This window comes from Centroberyx affinis, unplaced genomic scaffold (assembly GCF_046629955.1).
Source record: "Centroberyx affinis isolate AG114_WGS23_722 - 3 ecotype Tasmania unplaced genomic scaffold, CSIRO-AGI_Caff_v1 ptg000514l_1, whole genome shotgun sequence".
Classification (NCBI taxonomy): Eukaryota; Metazoa; Chordata; class Actinopteri; order Beryciformes; family Berycidae; genus Centroberyx; species Centroberyx affinis.
The window spans coordinates 533,656-555,000 of NW_027279163.1; the positions used below are offsets into that span (position 1 = coordinate 533,656).

The 21,345-nt window shown below is 46.5% G+C and overlaps 1 protein-coding gene across 11 annotated transcripts in view; it reads left to right on the plus strand.

The window, feature by feature from the left end:
- The window catches only part of ebf1a (EBF transcription factor 1a), a 54,590-nt gene that overhangs the window by 13,878 nt on the left and 19,367 nt on the right, over positions 1-21,345 (plus strand). For 5 of the 11 annotated variants that reach the window (XM_071517721.1, XM_071517716.1, XM_071517713.1 and 2 more), the window contains exons 7-9: positions 17,459-17,540; positions 17,694-17,835; positions 20,298-20,428. In XM_071517721.1, coding sequence (XP_071373822.1) covers positions 17,459-17,540; positions 17,694-17,835; positions 20,298-20,428 — 355 coding nt within the window. Of the gene's footprint in view, positions 1-17,458; positions 17,541-17,693; positions 17,836-18,862; positions 18,869-20,294; positions 20,429-21,345 lie in introns of all 11 variants that reach the window. The other 6 variants (XM_071517724.1, XM_071517718.1, XM_071517722.1 and 3 more) reach the window with 3 other exon arrangements.

Below are 21,345 nucleotides of genomic sequence, written 5' to 3' on the forward strand. Positions count from 1 at the left end.
TTATTTCCAGTTCATCCTATTCTTATCCGCTCTTAGATATGAGTTTTGTGACGTTGAGCTTGACTAATTTGAGCTGTAACGATAAGAGAAGAAAGGAAGGCTTCAAGGGAGTTAGCTCTCCCGTAATTAAACGTAAAGCGTGGGACGTCAATATGCAGACAATTATGGTCAACAGCATTGTTCGATCAAAGAGACGATATATTCCTACCGTCCTAATATATTCTCTTTACTTTGCATTAATCAAGAACAAATGAGACCCAAGCACATGTCACTGTTCCACTTCAAAAAGCGGAGCTGATTTTAAAGGCCTTTGTTTTTGTTTATGTAACCGATGAGGGGAGACAAAGTAAGGCGTAGGCAATCGACTGAGACACTTTGTTGTTTTACACCGCCTCACCCCTTTGTGTGTGCTGCTCGCGTTGTTTGTTTGTTTACCGAGTGGCTTGACCCCGCTGAGAGGAATGTTCACTCGTTTCCTTTTCTTCTCTGTCTCCTTCAGTGTTTGTCTCTGTCTGCCTCTGATTTTCTCCATCCATTTCTCTCTCTCTTTCTCTCTGTGTCTCTCTTTCTCTCTCTCTCCCTCCCTCCCTCTCTCTATCTATCTGCCCCTCTGTCTATGTATCTGTCTTTGGTCCTCCCACTCATAACTCCAGATTTAACTCTGAAGGTTTTTGGTTAATCACGCTGGAATCTTCTGCGTTTGAACGCTCTTGCTCGGCGGCGCGTCTTCCTCGATCTCTGTGTGCAGCGCAGGAGCGAGTCGCGCTAATTATCCCGGTTATTGGCTTCCCCAACGCGGGAGCTGTGATTTACATGAGGTGACATTCAGTTCAAAAGCACAGACCTTCGCAACCTTTTTCTGGAAAACAATTAACAGCTCTGCTTTCTCCTGTACCCTCTTTCTCTTTCGCTCCACCACTCCCTCTCTCTTCCTCTGGCTATTGTCTTCCCACAAACACAGAAGATTTACTGCCAAAAGAGTGAAGGGTGTGCGACGAGCCATGCATGATTGTTGATATTATACTTGTGTGTTCTGCAGCGGGAGATTACCTGCTCGTTAATTGACAGTTATTCTTTTTGGTAGATATTCAGAGAAGAGTTTGGAGGAGCTTTTGACTGGAGTTGACATGGAGCACGTATTAAATTTCTGCTCTAGGGGAAAGTAGCTGAACCCAAGGCAGTCTTTACACCTTTTCCATGTCTGCACAATAAGAAAGCACTGACACAGCAGCACTGTACCCAGACCAGTTTCTACACCTCCTCCCTGTTTCCACCGCTGACCCTAGAAAATCCAGACAGCAGTCCGAGATCAATAGGACTAGAAACAAACAATGAAACACAGAGAGAACAAGCACACACACACACACACACCCACACACACACACACACACATACGGACAGACATATAGCCTACACGCGCACATTCAAACACAAAGACAAACGTACAAACACGGCATTAATGAAGCACGTCTCTCTTCTGTCATGAGGCTTGTGTTAGCATGACAAGATGTTTACACACACAATCACGGCCGCGCCTCTGATGTGGGCAGGGATGAAAGAGCGACGGGAGGAGAGGAAAAGAGGAGGCTGAGACGTGACGGTGAGCGTTTGGTGTGGACTGCCTTTCTCTATTTGACAGGAGGACAGTTAGAACAGCACCCCACTGAGAGCCGGGAGAGGAGGTAGAGAGACACAGAGACAGACAGACGGACGGACAGAGAGAGACGGAGAGAGAGAGAGAGAGAGAGAGAGAGAGAGAGATACCTGGAGGAAAATGTTCTGAAAAGGAAAGACATAGAGAATATTTTTCTTTCCCCTACAGAGGACTTCTCTCGACTCCACATCCTCAAATCCGGAGGAAAACAATTAGATCTGCACGCTTCCCCTTGTCCCGCAGTGTAGATTACAAATGAGCAAACCTGGCATTTATCACATTACTACAAACATTTATTAAAGCCGGTTCCCCTCTAAAGCTGCAGAGATAACAGTGGGTAATTGCAGAGACTGGCTCTATTAGTTAAGTATGCCTAATGTCACTGCCTCAGAGCATTAATGGACGCCGTAGTATTATGTTCCTGCGCTCATTACCACCCCACTCCCCTTCAAACAGATACACACACACACACATACACACACACACCCCTCTCCCCCTCCATTGACCCTGCAGCAGGAGTCTGTGCCACTCTAATGAGAAATGGAAAACACTACTCCGCAAGCTCCAAGACACACACACATGCATTCACACACACATGTACAGGCAAACACACACGCTGACACACACACACACACACACACACACACACACACACGGCGGGAGCCATTACAAGGGGACAGAGGGGTACAACGGTATAATCACACACGCCCAGGGAAACAATTGCGCCGTTATCAGAGTGATCACATTATAAAAGTTTAATAAACACCAAACGGCCTAATGGTGAATTAGCCTGCATCTGCCCTATGCTATGCCAGGCTATAATTAGTGATTTAACAGAGACAAACAAATGTTTTTATCCAAGGCTTTTCACAGTCAACAAATGCATGGATTTTCACCGCACATAAGGCACAGGATTTAGTGCGGTAAGTGTAATTTTAAAAGAAAATGTGGTTATGGTGATTTGTGGGATTTTCATGCTGTGATCTTGACTTGAAGACACTGAAGTCACCCATGTGAACACTCACACACACACACACACGCACACACAATCACATACACACAAACACTCCCACTGAAAAGAGAGTTTGGCTCAAGCCCCAGTCTGGCGTTCTAAGTGGCACTTGAGATGTGTATGGAGAGAGGCGGATGGGTGCTTGAGATTGTTGAGGAGAGAGAGAGAGAGAGTGAAAGAGCGAGAGACTGAGGGGATGGAAAGAGGAAGAGAAGCAGGGAGAGACTGCGCTGAAAGACGTGGAATAAGTTAGTGAAGAAGAGAAAAATAAAACGATAGCTCTCACCTCTATTTCTCTCTTGGGCAAAATGGGTGACTACGGTTGTGTGTCTATTTTGATACTTGTGTGTCTATTTTGATACGTGTGTGTGTGTGTGTGCGTGCGTGTGCGTTTGCATGTGTGTGTTTGTTGGGATTGATGGTAAATCAATGATGATTTATAATTTACAATCACAAGGACCTATCACTTTTTATAGGGCCTCCATCCTCGCTCATCAATATTACATCAGGACCCAGACTCTCAGTGTGAGGGAGCAGGAGAGAAAGGCTGAGGAGAGAATATGGCTTTGGTCCAGTGTGTGTGTGTGTGTGTGTGTGTGTGTGTGTGTGTGTGTGTGTTATAGAGGTAGGGGGGTGTGGGCGGTGGGGAGAGGGGGGGGGGGGGGGGGGGCATCTGCTGAGGTTGTAGAAAACATCGCTTCCAGCATACACAAATGTGCAAACGCATAACCTACCTTGAATGTGCATGTGCGGCTGCATGCGTGTGTGTGTGTGTGTGTGTGTGTGTGTGTCTGCATGTGTGTGTGTGCACGTGTGAGTGCTTGTGTGTGTGCGTGTATGTATGTGTGTGCGTGTGCTTGCCAGCTGAGTGACAGCTTAGTATTGATCTGTGGGAGGCCCTGGTGTCATTAGACCCAGTATGGACCAGCAGGCACACGTGGAGGTCAGGGCACAGAGTTTGTGTGTGTGTGTGTGTGTGTGTGTGTGTGTGTGGGTGTGTGTGTGTGTGTGTGTGTGTGTGTGTGTGTGTGTGTGTGTGTGTGGAGGAGTGGGGGGACCAAGCGTTCAGTAGTGACAGGCTCAAGCCTCTGAAAGAAAATCAATCGTGTCATAAGAGGAAGGTTTCCTACAGCCTCCTTCTCCCTCTCTCTCTCTCTCTCTCTCTCTCTCTCTCTCTCTCTCTCTCTCCTTCTTTCCCCCTCTTCTCATCCTCTCTCTCCTTTTCTCCCTCTTTCTTTCATTCTCTCAGCTGGGAGAGCACCTACAGGCCCTCCACTTATATTTTCACCACTCTCCTTTTCTCTATTTTCAGTCACTGTCCCTTTCTTTCTGTCTTTCTTGCTTTTATTTTGAGCATTGTTGCTCACTGTCTCAGTGCCAAACACGTAAGCACACACACGCACACACATACACACTCATACACACACACATACGCGCTCATGGGTCAGGACGGGGGTTGCATGTGTGATGTGTGGATCAATCCAGGGGGTTATCCTGGCAAAGAGGAGCCATTAGTGACAGAACTGATCCTGGATCAGCCCTCATTAACTAAAAGGGCACAGGGGCTGTTTGTCCAGATAGAAGGAATGACCCCAGACCAGGGCCAATTAACTCAGAGGGCAGCGACTAGTTGAATTGATGGCAATGCTCAATAGTTGCAAGTTGTCTACATGTAAATTTCTTATATCAGAACTGATGTTTTAGCACGCTGGAGGCAGAAGGATAAGTCAACAAAGTTTGATTTGAAAGATACTGATTAGTCTTTATGGTATTGTGAATTCATACTGTCCTTCAGTTATTTATTAACAAGGATGTGCACACACATATGCGAAATATGTGCGTCGCAATTACGCACACACACACACACACGCACAGGGCAAGTATCCACCTGTTCTCCTCTCTCCCACTAGCCTGAGGGGACTGGTATGGTAGATAACAGTTTGAGTGGGCCTGCAAAACACTAATCAGACCTAACACTGCCTAATTAGCACAGAGTCCGCTGATTGGCTTACAGCAATAATTAACACAGGTGAGAATAATTAGCTCCCCATAGACCTGTTTGTGCCTGTGTGTGTGTGTGTGTGAGTGTGTGTGTGTGTGTGTGTGTGTGTGTGTGTGTGTGTGTGTGTGAGTGTGCGTGTATGTGTGTGTGTGTGTGTGTGTGTGTGTGTGTGTGTGTCTGTGTGTGTGAGACTGTGTGTGGAGGATGTTATTATGCAGTCTTGGTCCCCAGTGAGACTGAGGAGGCAGAGAGAAGAATCAAACTCATTACTGAAACCAGGCCAACCTGTGTTAGGTGCTCTGCTTTCCCACACCCAGAGAATTAGCCACAGAGAGATCTACCTCCCATCTCTCTCTCTCTCTCTCTCTCTCTCTCTCCCACTCCTGTCTTTATCCCTCTGTCTCTCCTTTCTCTGTCTCTCTCTCTTTCTCTCTCTAGGTCTCCCTCTCTCTTACTTTCTCCCCTTTTCTTTTTTCTCTTTCTTGCTGTGTTTCTCTCATACTCTCCCTCTCTCTTTCTCTCTCTCTCTCTCTCTCTCTCTCTCTCTCTCTTTCTCCCTCCTGCTGATGACGGAAGGTGTGTTTAAGGAATCTCACCGCTAGGTGAACCTGCTAAGATGAGATGAAATACAGACACAGAGCATCTCTCTATCATATTCTGTCTCTCTGGTGGTCTGTTTCTCTCTTTTATCCCCCCACCCATCCCTGCCTCAATCTCTCTTCCTCTGCTCTCAGAATTGTAAGAGGGAAATGGGAAAAAATGTTGGCAAGCGCCTGTCTTCTTCTCCATATAAAAGCCTGTACAGTGAGCATATAGTCTTCTGTGTCTCCATAAAAACGTATGCCGTACACTTCATGAACTACTGCTTACTGCCTCGCTGCCTATAAAACACACTGTATGATGCTCAGCCAACGCCTCATATTTTCCACTTTCCAAAGGCAGAGAAAGAGGGAGATAATGAGAGAGACAGAGACGGAAGGAGAAGGGAAGAGAAGACAGAGAAAGAAAAGGGGAGAGCATTTTGTTGAAAGACTGGCCGTCGTTCATCAGTCTGAAGCAGCATGGTGTCCTCCATCTCACTCTCCTAGTTATTTTTACCAAAGTGGTGCTTCTTTGATCAGCCCGACATCACAGAGAGGAAGACGGGCTCGGAGACACTGAGAGGGGGTTAATATTGGAACACAATTGACGGCTTGTCACTTTTAGCTCGAAGGAACCAACATCGGCGAGTAGTTAGTTAGGTGTTGGAGAGCGACATAGAGGGGGGTAACACACACACACACACCCACACACACACACACACCCACACACACCTCCAAGTGCTTTTGTGCGCTAAATAAATAACAAGCGACGATGTAAATTGGTGTTTTCCTGGAGAGTGTGGCTGCTACTGGGATGTATTTTTCATGTCAAGACATTTTAGAGTGGTTTAGCAGTGCAGGGATGTACGGATGATGAATTTAACCCCCAAACTGGTGTATGCACACACACACACACACACATGCACATACACACATACCACATACACATGTGTTGGAAGTGGACTATGCACCTGACCACAGGTGCACCGCATTGCTCCCAGCATTTCTACACGGCTCCCACCCCCTTCCCACCCCCCTACCTCTCTCTCTCTCTCTCTCTCTCTCTCTCTCTCTCGTTCTCCTCTGCTCCTATTGTTCTCCACCCACCAGGGCCGAGGGAGGTGCCAGGGGCAACATCAGCCCATAACCACACACACTAGTAGACACACAGTGGGAGAGGAAAGCTTGTTGGTGGCTGACTGATCTCCAGTGGATGACTGCCGCTCTCCCTGACAAGCCTCCCATGTTCGCAAGATTTGTTTTTGTTGTGTTCACTTCTGGTAAACACTTGCCTCTCAAACAGGCAGCTACTACCTCTGTCACACTGAGACACGGGGGCTGTCAACACAACTCGCTGCGCTGTATCCCACATCACACTGGAGATACGTGTGCATGCGCAGACACACACACAGAGCCATACGTGTGCAAACGGATGTACTCAATGTAGCTTAAATGCATATAAGAGCTGTTGAAGCAGTGTTTATGGGAGGCATTTGCATAGTGCTCATAGCACACTCTGCCTGTCTCTTTCCCATTCACACACACACACACACACACACGCACACACACTGCACTTTTCCCCCTGCGATACACTCAACATGCCTTCCTGACTAAAGAAACAAAATGAAAGAAGGTTGATTGAGGCAAAACAAGGGAGGTTGTTTTTTTCATATTTCCTGTTTCAATAATTAATATGCATGAGTTTTATGGCCGCTTAAGATGCGATCAATTATTCATTAACAGCATGTTAATTGCATCCACAGTCGTGAATATTTAACCAAACACTAAATCAATGGGGTCGAATGAGCAGCAATATGGACATTTTATAAGCTTTGCCAAAATTAGGTTAGGCTTTAATGAAAAGTGCAGAGAACAGATTGAAAAAGGACAAATGTAAAGAACTAGAAATAAAGAAAGGAAATGAAAAAATGCAAAGTAAATGAACCAGCTAGTTAGATGCAAAAAGTTGATTTAATGAATGAAAGCAGGGCTGTTGACTCCTAATAGGCAAGTATAGTAACTGACTCTTACCCTTTTCCTCTGCTTTTGTCTCTCTTTATTCTCATCTCCTCCTTTTTTAAATGGAGGGGATGTAATCTCTTCATCTCTGCCCACTGTAGCCAGCCTTTCTCGCTCTCAAAGACTCCAGACTCCTTTGTCCTGGATCTTTGTGTGCTTGTGTGTGTGTGTGTGTGTGTGTATGTCTGTGCACATGTTTGTGTGTGTGTGTGTGTGTGTGTGTGTGTATCTATATGTGTGTCACAGCGGTGTCTGGACGGTGACATTTCTCTGCTTGGATAACCATCGCGCCCTCTGTCCCTCTGTCCCTCCAGCCATGACGCAGGGTAATGTCACCTGTCAGTCTCAAACTCCTGCTAACACCCCCTCCGACCCCCCCACCCCTCATGCACCACCACCACCACCCCCACCCCCGTCCCGCCACCCTCTCACCTCGACCCCGCCGGCTCCTCCCCTGGACCTCACCTGGGAGACAAAGACCTCACCTCCTCCCTTCTCCTCTTCCTCCTTTGTCTTCCTCTCCCAGGCCTTAATACCTACCTGCTAGGTCTCCATATATCCTCCCGCTCTTTCACTGCCCTATATCCAAATGGCAATTCCCCCCTCCCTTCTCCCTACATTTGCCCCCAGGCCCCCGGAATATGGAATGGGAAGACATCATGTAGTGAATGGGAAAGTCAGGGGTGGGAAGTTGACTCTTTGCCTGGACCCCATGCGTTCAAGGCCTGTTTTCAATTACTCTCCCGGCACAGGCGGGGTGGAGGTTTATGCGTTATATGGGAGTGTAATTGACTATAACTGCCCTCTTAACATTAACCAGGTGTACTAGCTGAGTGTGTGAGATTAGGCCCCGGGTCTTGGCTGTTACGGTGTGTGTGTGTGTGTGTGTGTGTGTGGACGGGCTATGCGGTTGTACGGTTGCGTGTGTGTGTTGTTGTTGATGTATTTATACCCTGCTCCTGTGAGGTGCTGCCCATTAGCACCGCATTTAAATCTGCCATTTTTCCTGTGCGTGTCTCTCTGTGTGTGTGTGCGTGTGTGCCTTTGTGTAAGTTTCATCACGCATCTGCCTCTGTGTACAACAGCTTTCAGGCGTGCACTATGTGTGTGTGTGTGCATGTGAGAATGAGAGGGAAAGTATAAGAGGCAGGATACAGATCCAGCCCGCTTCAAGGGGGGCCTGACTTTACGAGGATAAAGTCAAAATGGGCCCATTCACAAGGCTGACACACTGTGATTTGTATGTATAGTGCTGTGCTGCCTGCGGGGCACTAGCCCAGGGGCTATCACAGACACCCAGACCAGTGCAGGAGTGTGCGTGTGTGTGTGTGTATGTGGGTGTGTTTGTGTGTGTGTGAGGGGGGGTGGATAGGGACGCATCAACAGGCTGTCAATCAAAGCCCCGGCCCGCAGCCTGTCACTCCACGATAGTGACTCTGAGCGCCCGTCCGGGGGAGAATGGGAGTCCCTGGGACCCCAAGAGGAGAAAGGAGGAGGTACAGAAGGGGGAGGTGGCGGAGGCGGCCGTCCGTCTGTCTAAATGACTCCTGCTTGATTTGATATTTGATACCGAGCATGTGGCATTTGAATGCAAATCTATTTTGATTGTCCGACCGGCTGATAGGGTTAAGAGGAATCTATAGGGGATATGTGTTTGTGTGTGACTGTGTGCATGCATATGTGTATGTGTATCTTTGTGTGCACAATATGCAGGGAGCTGGTTTGGAGGCACACACACAAACACACACACACACACACACACACACACACACACAAATGGAACAGAGACAGAGCGGAATTATTTGTGATGGATTGTATTACTTACTAATACACTTGCATCAGGCCTTTTTCTCACAGTTGTAGCAATATAATGATATTTTAGTCACAATCAACATAAGTCAGAGGATAGAAAATGTTTTGTGTAGCGATCCTTGTCTGATCATTAGAGCTATTATATATAAAATAGGAGTGAAGGTGCAGTCGCTGTATGTCTTTGCGTGTGCAAGAATTCACAGGCATGTATACATTACTGTATATGTCCATGTTTGAAACTGTGAGCTTGTATGAGATCTTGTTTCTTTCGTGTGTATATATGTGGAGGATTGTGTTGCCAAACAGATAGACAGACGGACAGATAGATGGACGGATAAAGCCGCTATTACTGCAGCATGGAAATGCGAGGCTCCATTCCCTCCCAATTAGAGCAGTGACTTCTGAAATGCCATAATACCCATTAATTAGCAGGCTGCTATTTTCTCAGTGATTTGGCTAATTAGTCTGCGAGGCTCTACACTATCTGGACCATTATTATTGGGATGGAGCCATACAAACACACACACGCACACACACATTCAAATACGTGAAAACACCAGAACACACATTCATATACATAGAGTGAAAAAAATACTATTCACACACACATGCAGCGCGCATCCCAACAATTTCCCATTCTCTCACACTTGAGTGACTCTAATTTAAGTGACACCATTATGGGCTTCAGTACCACCATAGAACAGCCTGATACAGTTAATGGTGAAGAGGGATATTGATGAACAATTACACGCAGCCCTCCCCCTCCTTCAACTACTAGATTCTCCTCAGCACCGCCTACGGCCCCACAGCATGCTGCTACACACAGGTTATATGCTGATAAATCCTTGTATGTTCCTCTACACAGAAAGTCAAATCTAAAAAAAAGAAAGGCCCTGCCACTATGAGAAACAACAGAGAAGTGTTTAACCCTCTGTAATGACTTGGCATAGTAAACGTGTGTGTGTGTGTGTGTGTGTGTGTGTGTACTGTGGTCCGTAGCAACGCTCTGTTCTACAGTCCATCAGTGTCTCCCAGCAGACAGACAGGGCACTGACACAGCACCAAGAGGCCAGGAAACCTTTTCAATCACTCTCTCGCTCTTTGCTCCATCCCCCGTTTTTCCCTCTCTGTCAGGTGGCAAGAAGGCGTGATTGATTTGTTGTTTCTCCGTGGCGGTAAAGGAGTGGAAAGAAGTTGTGTTGGGTAAAAAAGGTCTGGCATGTGTGACAACCACCTTCATAAGTTTATTAATCATCTTCATCAATAATGCAGCGCCGGCCCTGCTGTTGGTCCTCATGCAGCGCATGTGTGTGTCTGCACGTGTGTGTGCGTGCGTGTGTGTGTTTGTGTGTAGGAGTGTTCACACTCCTCGCAGCCCGATGAACTTCATAAGTGTCCCATCACCACTTTAATCAAATTACTTATGAACCAAAATTGACAGTTTTCATTAATTATAAAGGATTATTCTAATTGCGATTCAAATTTATTCATTTAGAACAGACGGCATTCAGTAATGTTTCAGGAAATTTGCATATTAAATGGAGAGGGTAGTCCATTAGCTATGCTAATGTATGCATGATTCCTTATTTTGTGATTGGTGGGCCATATGTAGCAGGCTGGGGGTGTGCAGGTGAGGAATCTAGAAGGAGCTGTAATATGTTTGATAAACAGAGAGGGACGGAAGGCCAAAACACACACACACACACACACACACACACACACACACACAAAGGCACTGTAGGAAGCCATACGTCTCTGTTCAGTATCAATCATTCCCTGTCTATTCTCTCTCAGACACACTCTCTCTGTCTCACATTCTCTCTCTCTCTCCCACTCCCTGTTTCCATATTCCTCCCTCAAGACCCATTGTAGCGAACAACTTTTCACCCTAGAACAAACACAGCACACTAATTAAGTTTCTGATTTCTGATCCTGCTGCATTTAGAAACATAACCTTGAGCCTGTGTACAGTCGCAGTCATAGTTATGATTTAATACAGTGCTTAAATGGAACAAAAAGAAAGAACTTTTGCAAGAGGCACATTCATCCCCACAATGTATGGCATTGGTCCTGGGCTGACACAATGCTCTTTATCAAGCTATATATAGTCGATGCATTATGCATTAAGTTTAACATGTGCTTAAATCAACACTATTCAATATGAATACATCAGTCCTCAACTAAAGTAGAGGAGCACAGTTAGGGTAAATGAGTGTGTGGGAGGCACGTGTGCGCGCATACACACGCGGTCACACACACACGGTCACACACACCCTTCGGCTGTGCGGTGGCGTCTACCCAGGCTGATGACAGGGCCATTATTCACTGGTCAGTCCCACGAGGGGAGGGTTTGGGGTGGAGAGGGGTGTAAGAGGGGAGGAGGGCGTCCCAGCATGGCAGGACAGCGCTGAGGTGAGAGGGACCAGGACCCTCCATTATTCCCATGGTCCGGGGGCCTGGGGCCTCTCTCTCTCTCTCTCTCTCTCTCTCTCTCTCTCTCTCTCTCTCTCTCTCTCTCTCTCTCTCTCTTTCTCTCTCTCTCCATCAGATTAATGGGCCAGGCCCGACAGAGGAAGTGTTTCAATCAGCACCGCCTGCCAAGCTTGTCCATCACCCAGACAGCCTCTTATTCATCATGGCTTTGACACACACACACTCATGCACACACATAAACACACACACAAACAGACGCATGCACAGATGTTTATTTGGTTGCATTTTTTACCCAGTGCTCCGGTGTAATGCCAGGCCACAGGTAGCGATGTTATCAGGCTACAAGTTGTTGAACCCACAGCTCCGTTGGCTCCATGGCTCTTCTCTCTTTCAGCAGAAGAGATCTCACTGCCTGTCTTTCAATGCTCCCTGCACGATTTCTCAGTTGAATTTTGAATGATCCTTTTCAGATGAAATGGATGAAACACAATTGGTTAAGTGTCTCTGGGACTTCTGTCCCCAAGCTGGGACTGGAGCTCTGGCTCCGGGGGAAGCAAGGAACTATCGCTCCCCTGTGGGGCCTCTCCCTTAGCGGGTAGGCACAGCGCGGATCCCCCTGACCCACCATCTCCCTCCTCCAGGGTCCATTTGTTCTGAGAAATATTTAACGACGGGGCAAATTCAGCTGACACGACATGCACACACATCGAGCAGATACGCAGGGAGAGGAGGATGGGACGATGCACGGAGCGAGCAGGAAATGAATTTTTCAGCGCAGTGAGATGTTCTATTTGAATAAATCATGACACTTAAGATAGACATGAGGGCAATATAGAGGTGCTCGCTGCTACTTTGAGGAGTAGCACTCCAGTGGAACGGAGTGGTGTGTGTGTGTGCGTGCGTGTGTGTAGGTCTGTCTCTCTATTTGTCTGTCTGATCTTATGGTTGTGCTCATGTATGTCTTTTTACAGTCTTTTTCAGTCCAGGTTTATCTGGCTGTGCATTTGAGTGTGTGTGTTTCTGTGTGTGTGTGTGTGTGTGTCTGTCTGTGTCTCTGAATGTATTCATGTGCAGGCATGTGTGTGAATGAGTATAGTCGCCTGTGTTCACAATGTTAGACGCATGCCAAAAGCTAACATCAAGTTTTTCATGGCGGTGTCATGTGTTCATATGTCGTAGTAGGCCAGGTGATTGCACATCATTCTTATTTGTTTATTAGCTTTTATTATGGCGTGTCCATTATGTTGATTATTTTGTCTCAGGTTTGATGCTGCAATGAAAATTGAATCTATCTATCTATCTATCTATCTATCTATCTATCTATCTATCTATCTATCTATCAGAGGCCAGTTGTCTCATGTATGGAACTGGATGTTCATCTCCCAGTAAACTGGGCCACTGCAGCCTGTTACAGCCTGGTGTCCGAGGCCCAGGGCCAGGCCCAGAGACAGACCTGGTTCTGGATTATTAATGTTCCCCCCTATGGAGCCAGACCCCCTCCCCCACCCAGTGCCCCCCTACACCCCTGGGGTCAGCCAGCATGGCTCCTGGTGCAAGGCCCCCCTCATAAATCTCCCTAAATTAGAGTGTGTGTACGTGTGTGTGTGCGCGCGTGCATGTGTGTGTGTGTGTGTGCGTGCGCGCTTAAATATATACTGCAGGCAGGGAGACAGGTCACCACGGAAACAAGCCAGTCAGTCTCTTGGTTGAAGTGTCAGTGATGCATGGCGGAAAGAGTGAAAGAAAGAGTTGCAGAGAAAAAGAAAGAATAAGAGAAACGAAACACAAGGGGGAGAAAAGAAAATACACAAAACAGGAAGCGAGGGAGGAATTTGATTCTTTGAGGTGCACCGTACTTCACTCTTGATCTAGCAGCCTATTTATCATTCAAATTTTTTTCCTTGTAACATTATATTTACTTGCAAATATTTCCACTTCATCTGAAATTCCCTCTGACTTCATGAGGATTTATTTCCCAAACAAACCTCAATGCTTAATTGCTGAAATGCCACATCTTCCATTCCTCTACCTGTCGGTGGTAACAGGCATGGGGAAGTGCTGTTGTGTCACTTAGTTAACCCCCGAGACAAATGGCTCCCCTCCGGAGCACAGTGAATTACACACCTCATGAAGCATATTAGGAGCCAGACACACTGCTTTTCTACTGGAGATGATCTGTATGGCAGAAATGGATGGAAAGAGAGAGAGAGACTGAGAGAGAGAGAGAGAGAGAGAGGACAGGGGTTGAGTTATGGCATCACCCACAGCCATTTTTACAGCGCATCAGCATCAGAACAAAACAGAAGAAGGAGAGCAGAGAGAGGAGGTGGGGCAAAGAATAGAGAAATGAGGCACAGAGATGCAGACAGTTGTACTGCACAGTGTGTAACAAAGGACTGGTAAGATAAATAAACCAGATGTACGTAGAAAGATAAAAACAGTTATCTATGTTACATTTGACAAGCAAAATAACTCCTTCCCTCATCTGTGGCTAATGTAGGAAAATTATTAGGAAATATAACAAAATTGTCCCTCGGAGGCTTCCTTGCTGTTAGCTAATCGCTTAGACAATCTTTATCACCACAGTAATAATATTTAGATGCTACAGGGATTACTTAAAAGTTGTGCTATAATTGCTTTCCTTGTTTTGTGTTTTTATGGGCAGAGGGTGATTTTGTGTTTAATTGCTCCAAAGTGACAAATAATGCCCGTTATGATATGATGAAAGTGTGAGATCATTAAATTACTATGGCGACCGCTGCATGCGTTTGTTCGTTCATTTTCACTGTAACAAATTTATGCCACAAGGCTTCGAGGGGCCAAGCAGTTATTTACACAAATTCACTTCCACAGCCATTCCTGGATTTGGGGGTAATTACGTGATAGCAAAATGTTTTTATTTCATTTAATCCGGACGGTGCAGCAATTTGCAGTGGTAATATTTGTAGCTGTGGAGTCTACATAGTAAAACAGCTTGAGACTATCAAATACAAACAAGGTAGGGGAGGCAATAATCGAGCACAAGCATCTATGAAGTAGACTAAAGTCTATCAGTGAATGACCAAGTGAAAACTGAAGTTTTGAGATGAGATAGAGTTTTTTTTATGCATCGATATCTGTAAGGCTAAGATCTTGATAGTGTATGACCGAGGCCTAAAGGGAATTGATGTGCTGAATGTGTTGCTTTGACAACAAAATTCAACCACCATTTTCTGCTCTGCCATTAAAAGCTGGATTGACTTGAGTATTTGTTTCTGTTGTATTGCATTGTATAAAGTCAACATTGGAAATAGAGCAATGTGAAAGAATGAATGATGGCAGGTTTTTTATTGATTAAAAAGTGTGGGGAAAGTGATAATAGAGAGTTGTGCGGACCAAATGTGAGAATTATAGGTCTGTAAAGATCATCAGTTAGCTGTCCATATTTACTGGTCAGCTGTCAATCAGATTATCCATAAATCCTTATGGTAATCTCTCTACTATTGCATATCAACACGCATTGCTCTTTATCCCCTCCACTGTCGATCCATGTAAGTGTGTGCGACGGTGATTCCGGTCCCCCGGCTCCTAGGGAGATGAGATAGGGGGACGGAGGAATCAACATGCTGCAGTTTTGTAATGTTTCCATGTGGCTGACTCCAGACACCTTAAGTCATGTAAATAATGAATCAGGTCATCCACGCATGCAGCAGATCGAGGGGACACACTGACATACGCTACAGCGAATGAGGCATGCTGACTTTCTCTTAGTCTCTCTCTCTCTCCCTCTCTCTCTCTCTGTTGTTTTCAGGCTGTCATTCACACTCAATATCTCTAACTCTCCCCATCCAGCTGGTATCCCACCACTCTCTCTTTCTCCTGCTTTTCCTTTTCCTCCACCTCCTCCTCCTCCTCCTCTCTCCCTTATCCAAACCTAAGCCCCAATATTTAACCTGCTGATTGGGGCACCTCCGACACCGACCCATGGCTTTCCTCCTTTCCACTTCTCCATCATCCCTCTATCATCCGTACCTCAGAGGAGGACAGTTGGGGGGAAAGAGGGGAGTCAATGAATTAAACAGGAGGTGCGGTGGGGATGGAGAAGTGTGTCAGACCAGTAGATGGTCCACGGCTGTCAGCGAGGCTGCTCTCTGACCTCGGGGAGATAAGCAAGTTGGGAGACCCTCAGCCTGTGGGGTCCGCCAGCCGCTGTAAAAAACCTCCATCTCTCTGCTTCATGAATTATTGAGATATTGGCCTACAGCTCCTGAAATATACAGGAGGGTGGTCGGTCTCTCCTTTCGGATCTCTCACTTGCTCTACCTCGTTCTTCTCTCTGTCTTTCTATCATTTTCTCCTCTCTCTTTCTACCTCTCTCTTGCTCTCTCTGTCTATCTCTCTCTCTCTCCCTCTCTCTCTTTCTCTCTCTCTCCCTTTCTCCCTCTGTCGCCGTCTCTCTCTCCCTCTCCCTCCTGTTCAGATTTAGCCTCTTGCGCCAGCGACATCGTAAATCAGAACAAAAACAAAGCAGAAGAAGAAAAAAGGCAGGACAGAGAGACAGTTTGTTATTCAGATCATAAGAGTCTTTTTTCGCAGTTGAAGTGGAGTGTCTACCACTAACCAGCTGTCATGCATTTAAAAGTTGTCAGGGATAAATTCACCCGTTCTTCTGTTACATCAGATACTTGTAATGCACGCAGCAGTAGGCTGGCCCTTGAAATGAGGGAGAACTCTGGTCTGTCCATTTGTCTTCTTTGCTCCCTTGTGTTTTTAGATGAAGCAATTGTCCAAGGCACGCTGCTTACTGCGTTTCTCTTGACACGGCTCTGTGTGTGTGTGTGTGTGTGTGTGTGTGTGTGTGTGTATGTGTGTGTGTGTGCGTGCGAGCACGTGCGTGTGTGTAATTGTGTAAGTGTGATGCGTTTGCTCGCGCATGGTTATATCTAAGGCAGTTGGCTCCAAACACGCTGCCCAGTGCAGAATCCTAGCCATAACAAATGAACAGAGGGGAGAAAATAAGACATATGAAAGAAAAGCTGAGCAAAGGAGTGATTCTCTCTCTGGCTGGTGGAGATCTGTATTGTAAGCAGTTTCAGCTGTCAGCACTTCTTTGAGCTGCCTCAAAGGGAGGAGGAGGGGGGGGACCGGGAAATGTTGTAGTTTTATTTTCCCCCTCTTTTTAAGGGTTTCTGTTTATTTGTACATGGCGCTGTTTATTTTCGCGGTTCATTTGATATAGTTTTTCAGAGAGACAGACAATGCGGGAGAGAGAGGAGGGAGAGTGGAGAGAAGGGAGAGATGTAGTTTCAGTTAAAGAAGAAGTTGTCAAGCATCAAGCCTTGGGGTGGGGCTAGGGAATAAATTGTCAGCCGTCCCCTTTCTGCTTTTCAGGCCTCCAGTGCCCCCCCGCCCCCCACTCCACCCCCCCACCCCCACCTCCCCCCTTTACTCCTCCGACCCTCCCTCCCTCCCTCATTAAGTATTGATGTGGGTAGCCATACTTGCCATCTCAGCCCATTAATAATGCATGGCAGGTGCTGTTGATGTGGTCTCTCACACTGAGATTGAGAGAGGCAGGAATGGCAACACCGTGCTGCATAGTAGCTACAGCACAACCTCCATCACACGGCTTTGCAGCTGGGGGGGCCTGCGTCTGCCCCTGTGAGTTTTATAGCAAGCTGTGACGGCAGCTCCGAGATGGATAGAGAGGGAAGCATCTCACTCACTATCCCCGAGCTGTTTTTACATAGAAAATGGCCCTTATTCATAAAACAACTGATGGACGGGTGTGAGATAGTGTACGAGCCTCTTCTGCCATTCTTGTTTTATTTGTTTTGTGTTTTTTTTTATTATTTTCTTGACGCAGCTCATACTGTACTCTCACTGACAGACAGTGACACCTTCACTCACTCATTCCCCTCTCTCTCTCTCTTTCTCTCTCTCTCTCTCTCTCTCTCTGTCTGCAGGTTCTTCCTCAAGTTCTTCCTGAAGTGTAACCAAAACTGCCTGAAGAATGCAGGGAACCCTCGTGACATGAGGCGTTTTCAGGTGAGATACAATTGTTTGTACATTTTATATTTTATTTTTCTCTTGAGATTAAGTTTTTTTTTGGTTTTTGATTGAGTTTTAGTATTGTTGAAGTGTTACTTTTAGTCTAGTCCCCAGTCCCACAGTTTCCGTCTGCGTCCCCGTCTGTCTCAGGTGGTTGTGTCGACTACGGTGAGCGTGGAGGGTCATGTCCTGGCTGTCTCCGACAACATGTTTGTGCACAACAACTCCAAACATGGCCGTCGAGCTCGACGACTGGACCCGTCAGAAGGAACTCCGTCCTACCTGGAACATGGTATTAAAGCCTACAAAATGCTATGCTCCCCCCTTCGCCATGCTTTCTTTGTCTTCCTCACTTTCTGGCTCTTCACCCCCCCCGTCCACCCCCCCACCCCACCCGATCCCCTGTCTGGCTCCCTCCTCAACCCCTCTCCTGTCTCTTTTCTCCACTCTATCCCCCTCAAACCCGCTCTCTGTCTTTCTTATCTCTCCCCCCCGCTTCCTCTCGGTTTCTCACTTTCCTCTCTTGTGGGGTTTCTAACTCGCGCTAAGAGAGGAGAGAGCGGTAGCTAGTGAGTCTCTTGTCTCTCCCTTGTGGCTTGCTCCCCTCAGGTCTCTGCCTCTGGGCCTTCCACTCTGCCTCGCATAAGCACTATGTGTCTTATGAGGTCTGTTCTGCTTAAAGCCAACACTGGCTTTATTTCCTAGGAGACCTGCTTTTATCCTGCAGCCCTCCATCACTCCCCATCCCTCAGGTTCTCAAACGCACCCATACACATTCACACACGCGCGCATGCACACACACACATGCATGCACAGTCAGACCCAAACCTTTAATACTTCATAATGACATGTGCACATGATTTAGGGGCCCGCACTGATTCCCAAGTCCCTAATCCAGTTATTTTCTCATTTCGATTTCCCAGACATTGAATAAGAGAAACATATTTTTTTTTCTTTGAGGAAAGTCAACCTCAGGGACGATAATGACAAAAAAACTAAGAAGGGATTTACGTGATGGCGTACAGTAGATTGCATTAAGATTGAATGTTATGGTTAAGTCTTTCTAATGACTATTCTCCAGAGGTAAGGCAAACCACTTGTCCTGTGACTGGTCTCACAGACGATTAGAAAAGTTCACAAAGCCGAGACATATTGGAGACGTCAGTGAGACTTGGATCTTACACACAGAGAGCAGTACACTAACAGATGTTCACTGTGTCGGAGAGATTTGTTTGGGAATTTCCTCTTCTCTGATTTTCTATTCTCCTGATGATGGGGGTTGGAAAGTGGAACAACAGGAGCAAGAGGAGCGAACAGAGGGGAGAGTAGGAGTGAGAAGAGAGGGGGAGATGGAGAGACGTATAGCGAGGAGAGAAAGGGGTGAAAAGTGAGCAGTAGTGTAGAGAAGAGATGAAATGATAAGAAAGAAAGAAAGAAAGAAAGAAAGAAAGAAAGAAAAGTGGCTTCTCTATGTTTATTCTCTCTCTCCCTCTCCTTCTGTGTGCGGTTGTGTGCGTGTGTGTGTGTGTCGGGTGTGTGTGCATGTTACACAACTTTGGGGGCCCATTTCAGGCAGTAATAGATGAGCAGTGCATAGAGTTGAACAGATGGCACCGAGGAACACCCCAAAGTATAATCCTATCACATGGATTCACGTTCCACCATCTGGTTAATCCAAACACACACACACACACACACGCATGCACACATGCACGCACACACACACGCGGAGCACACATAATATCAGCGCCTGTGAAAAAAGAGGCATCTTAGGCCAAGATTATGGCCACAGATTGTTGCTCGGTGAGCGTTGATCTCTGCAGGCCTATCAGGGGGCTAAATATCATTCCAGCTTGTTGGGGAGGATCAACAGAACAGGGAGTCAGGCAAAGAGCAAAGGCTAGGCCGCAGGGAGAAAAGTCAGCCTACTCTAAAGTGGATTATGCCGCTTTACAGAATTACAGCATGTCTGACAAGCTGCATATCTGTTAAGGAGAGGAGATTTAGCTTGTATAAACGTGTATTTTCCCAATGCTGTTCTTTTCTTCAATCACATCCAGTAATCTCCGCGCCATAATACCAGCAGATAAGGTCAAACAGTGTACTGAAAAGGAGTTATTAAAGTGCGGTGAAAATGCGGTTTTATTGTTGTTATTCCGTGGTGCTTCATTCCAGTATTTCTAAAACACACAAACAACAGTATGATTTAATAGATAAAACATTAAAAACATTAAAAAAAACAAAAGCTGATCCAAGCGTCACCCTGTGCTCTGTGGCCAGGCACAGTGATACTTATACAGACAGGAGCGAGAGCAGAGCGTTTGGTTAATGAAGGTGTCGTATTCAGAGGGCTGAGCTACTGTTGGCTCTGCTCTGCTCCCTGGTCGCGTGGCCTTTGATCAGACACTCAGCACACCTGACATTTACACGCCCGCACGCTTTGCCACGTGTCATAAAACAAGCGCACCGCCGCTGCCCTCGCACACGCGGGGCAGGGGTGATGTTTAATAACGGGGTGCGTATAATCACTCTGATTAGTATTCCTTGCTCGCCCCGACCCCTGGGAGAGAGGAGAGAGGTGGCTGTGTGTGTGTGTGTGTCTGTGTGTGATAGCAAGAGAGACAGATAGATGGGGAGAGAGAGAGAGAGAGGGGACTGTACTTAATGTCAATAGCAAAGCCCTTTCTAGCCACTAAAGGCTGCCATTAGGTTACTGTATCAGCGTCTAACCTATTTTGTCTGTCCGTCTGCCAGCAACCCCCAGCATCAAAGCCATCAGCCCCAGTGAAGGCTGGACCACAGGGGGCGCTACAGTCATCATCATCGGGGACAACTTCTTCGACGGCTTACAGGTCATCTTTGGAACGATGCTGGTCTGGAGTGAGGTTAGTGACTATTCAAACAGCTGTGTATGTGTGTGCCGGCGTGTGTGTGTGTATCATGACCACATCTCTAAATATTAAAAATAGGCCTTTATACAATACTGTATCTCAAAAATACTGTTAAATCTAAACAGCAGCCTACTTTCTCGTCTCCTATATACTGTGGCAGCTCTTATTTTTGTCATCATGAAAACCAAGATTCTCAGTTCAGTCTTTTATTATGTTAGTGTCTGCCTCGTTGGAATGTGCGCACCGTACAGTATGAATCTCTTTGTAAGGAGCATCTGCCACATGACTAAAATGTAAATGTAGTGTATGTGTGAAACTGAAGGTCAGTGAACAGCGCAGCTAAACAGCTTTCTCTTTAGTAAAGGAATAATTCTATAAAAAGCCGCTATATTATCTCTCTGAGAGGTGAGTGGGGCCAGACAATGGGAGAATGAAAGCCTGGCTAAGTGAGCAATGAAAGGGACAGTTAGAACAACACACACACGCCCACACGCGCACACACACACGTACACACACACACACACGCACAAGGCTCTGGCAGCAGCACTGATAGCTTTGAGTGCTAGTTCGGCATAACGGGCGGAAAACGAGCTCTCGTCGAGGTCTCATCTGTGTTTTGTCTTGTTACCGTTTCCTTCAAAGAGACTTCAGCGTACACACACATACATGGCGAGTGGGCTCATCAACCACACTAAGTGGGCCTGTTTAAGACACAGTGGTGCTTTAATGTGGATAATGGCAGCTAGACAGCCTCTGCTGACAGACACAGAGACAGGGGCAGCAGAGACGAGCATATTATACATATTCTTATAGTGTGTAATGGACGTATGCAGAGGAGAGTGTGTTTTATTCATAAACAGATAACTGCTTTTGAACCCCTCTTACAGAGTCCATGTCAACACCGATAAGCA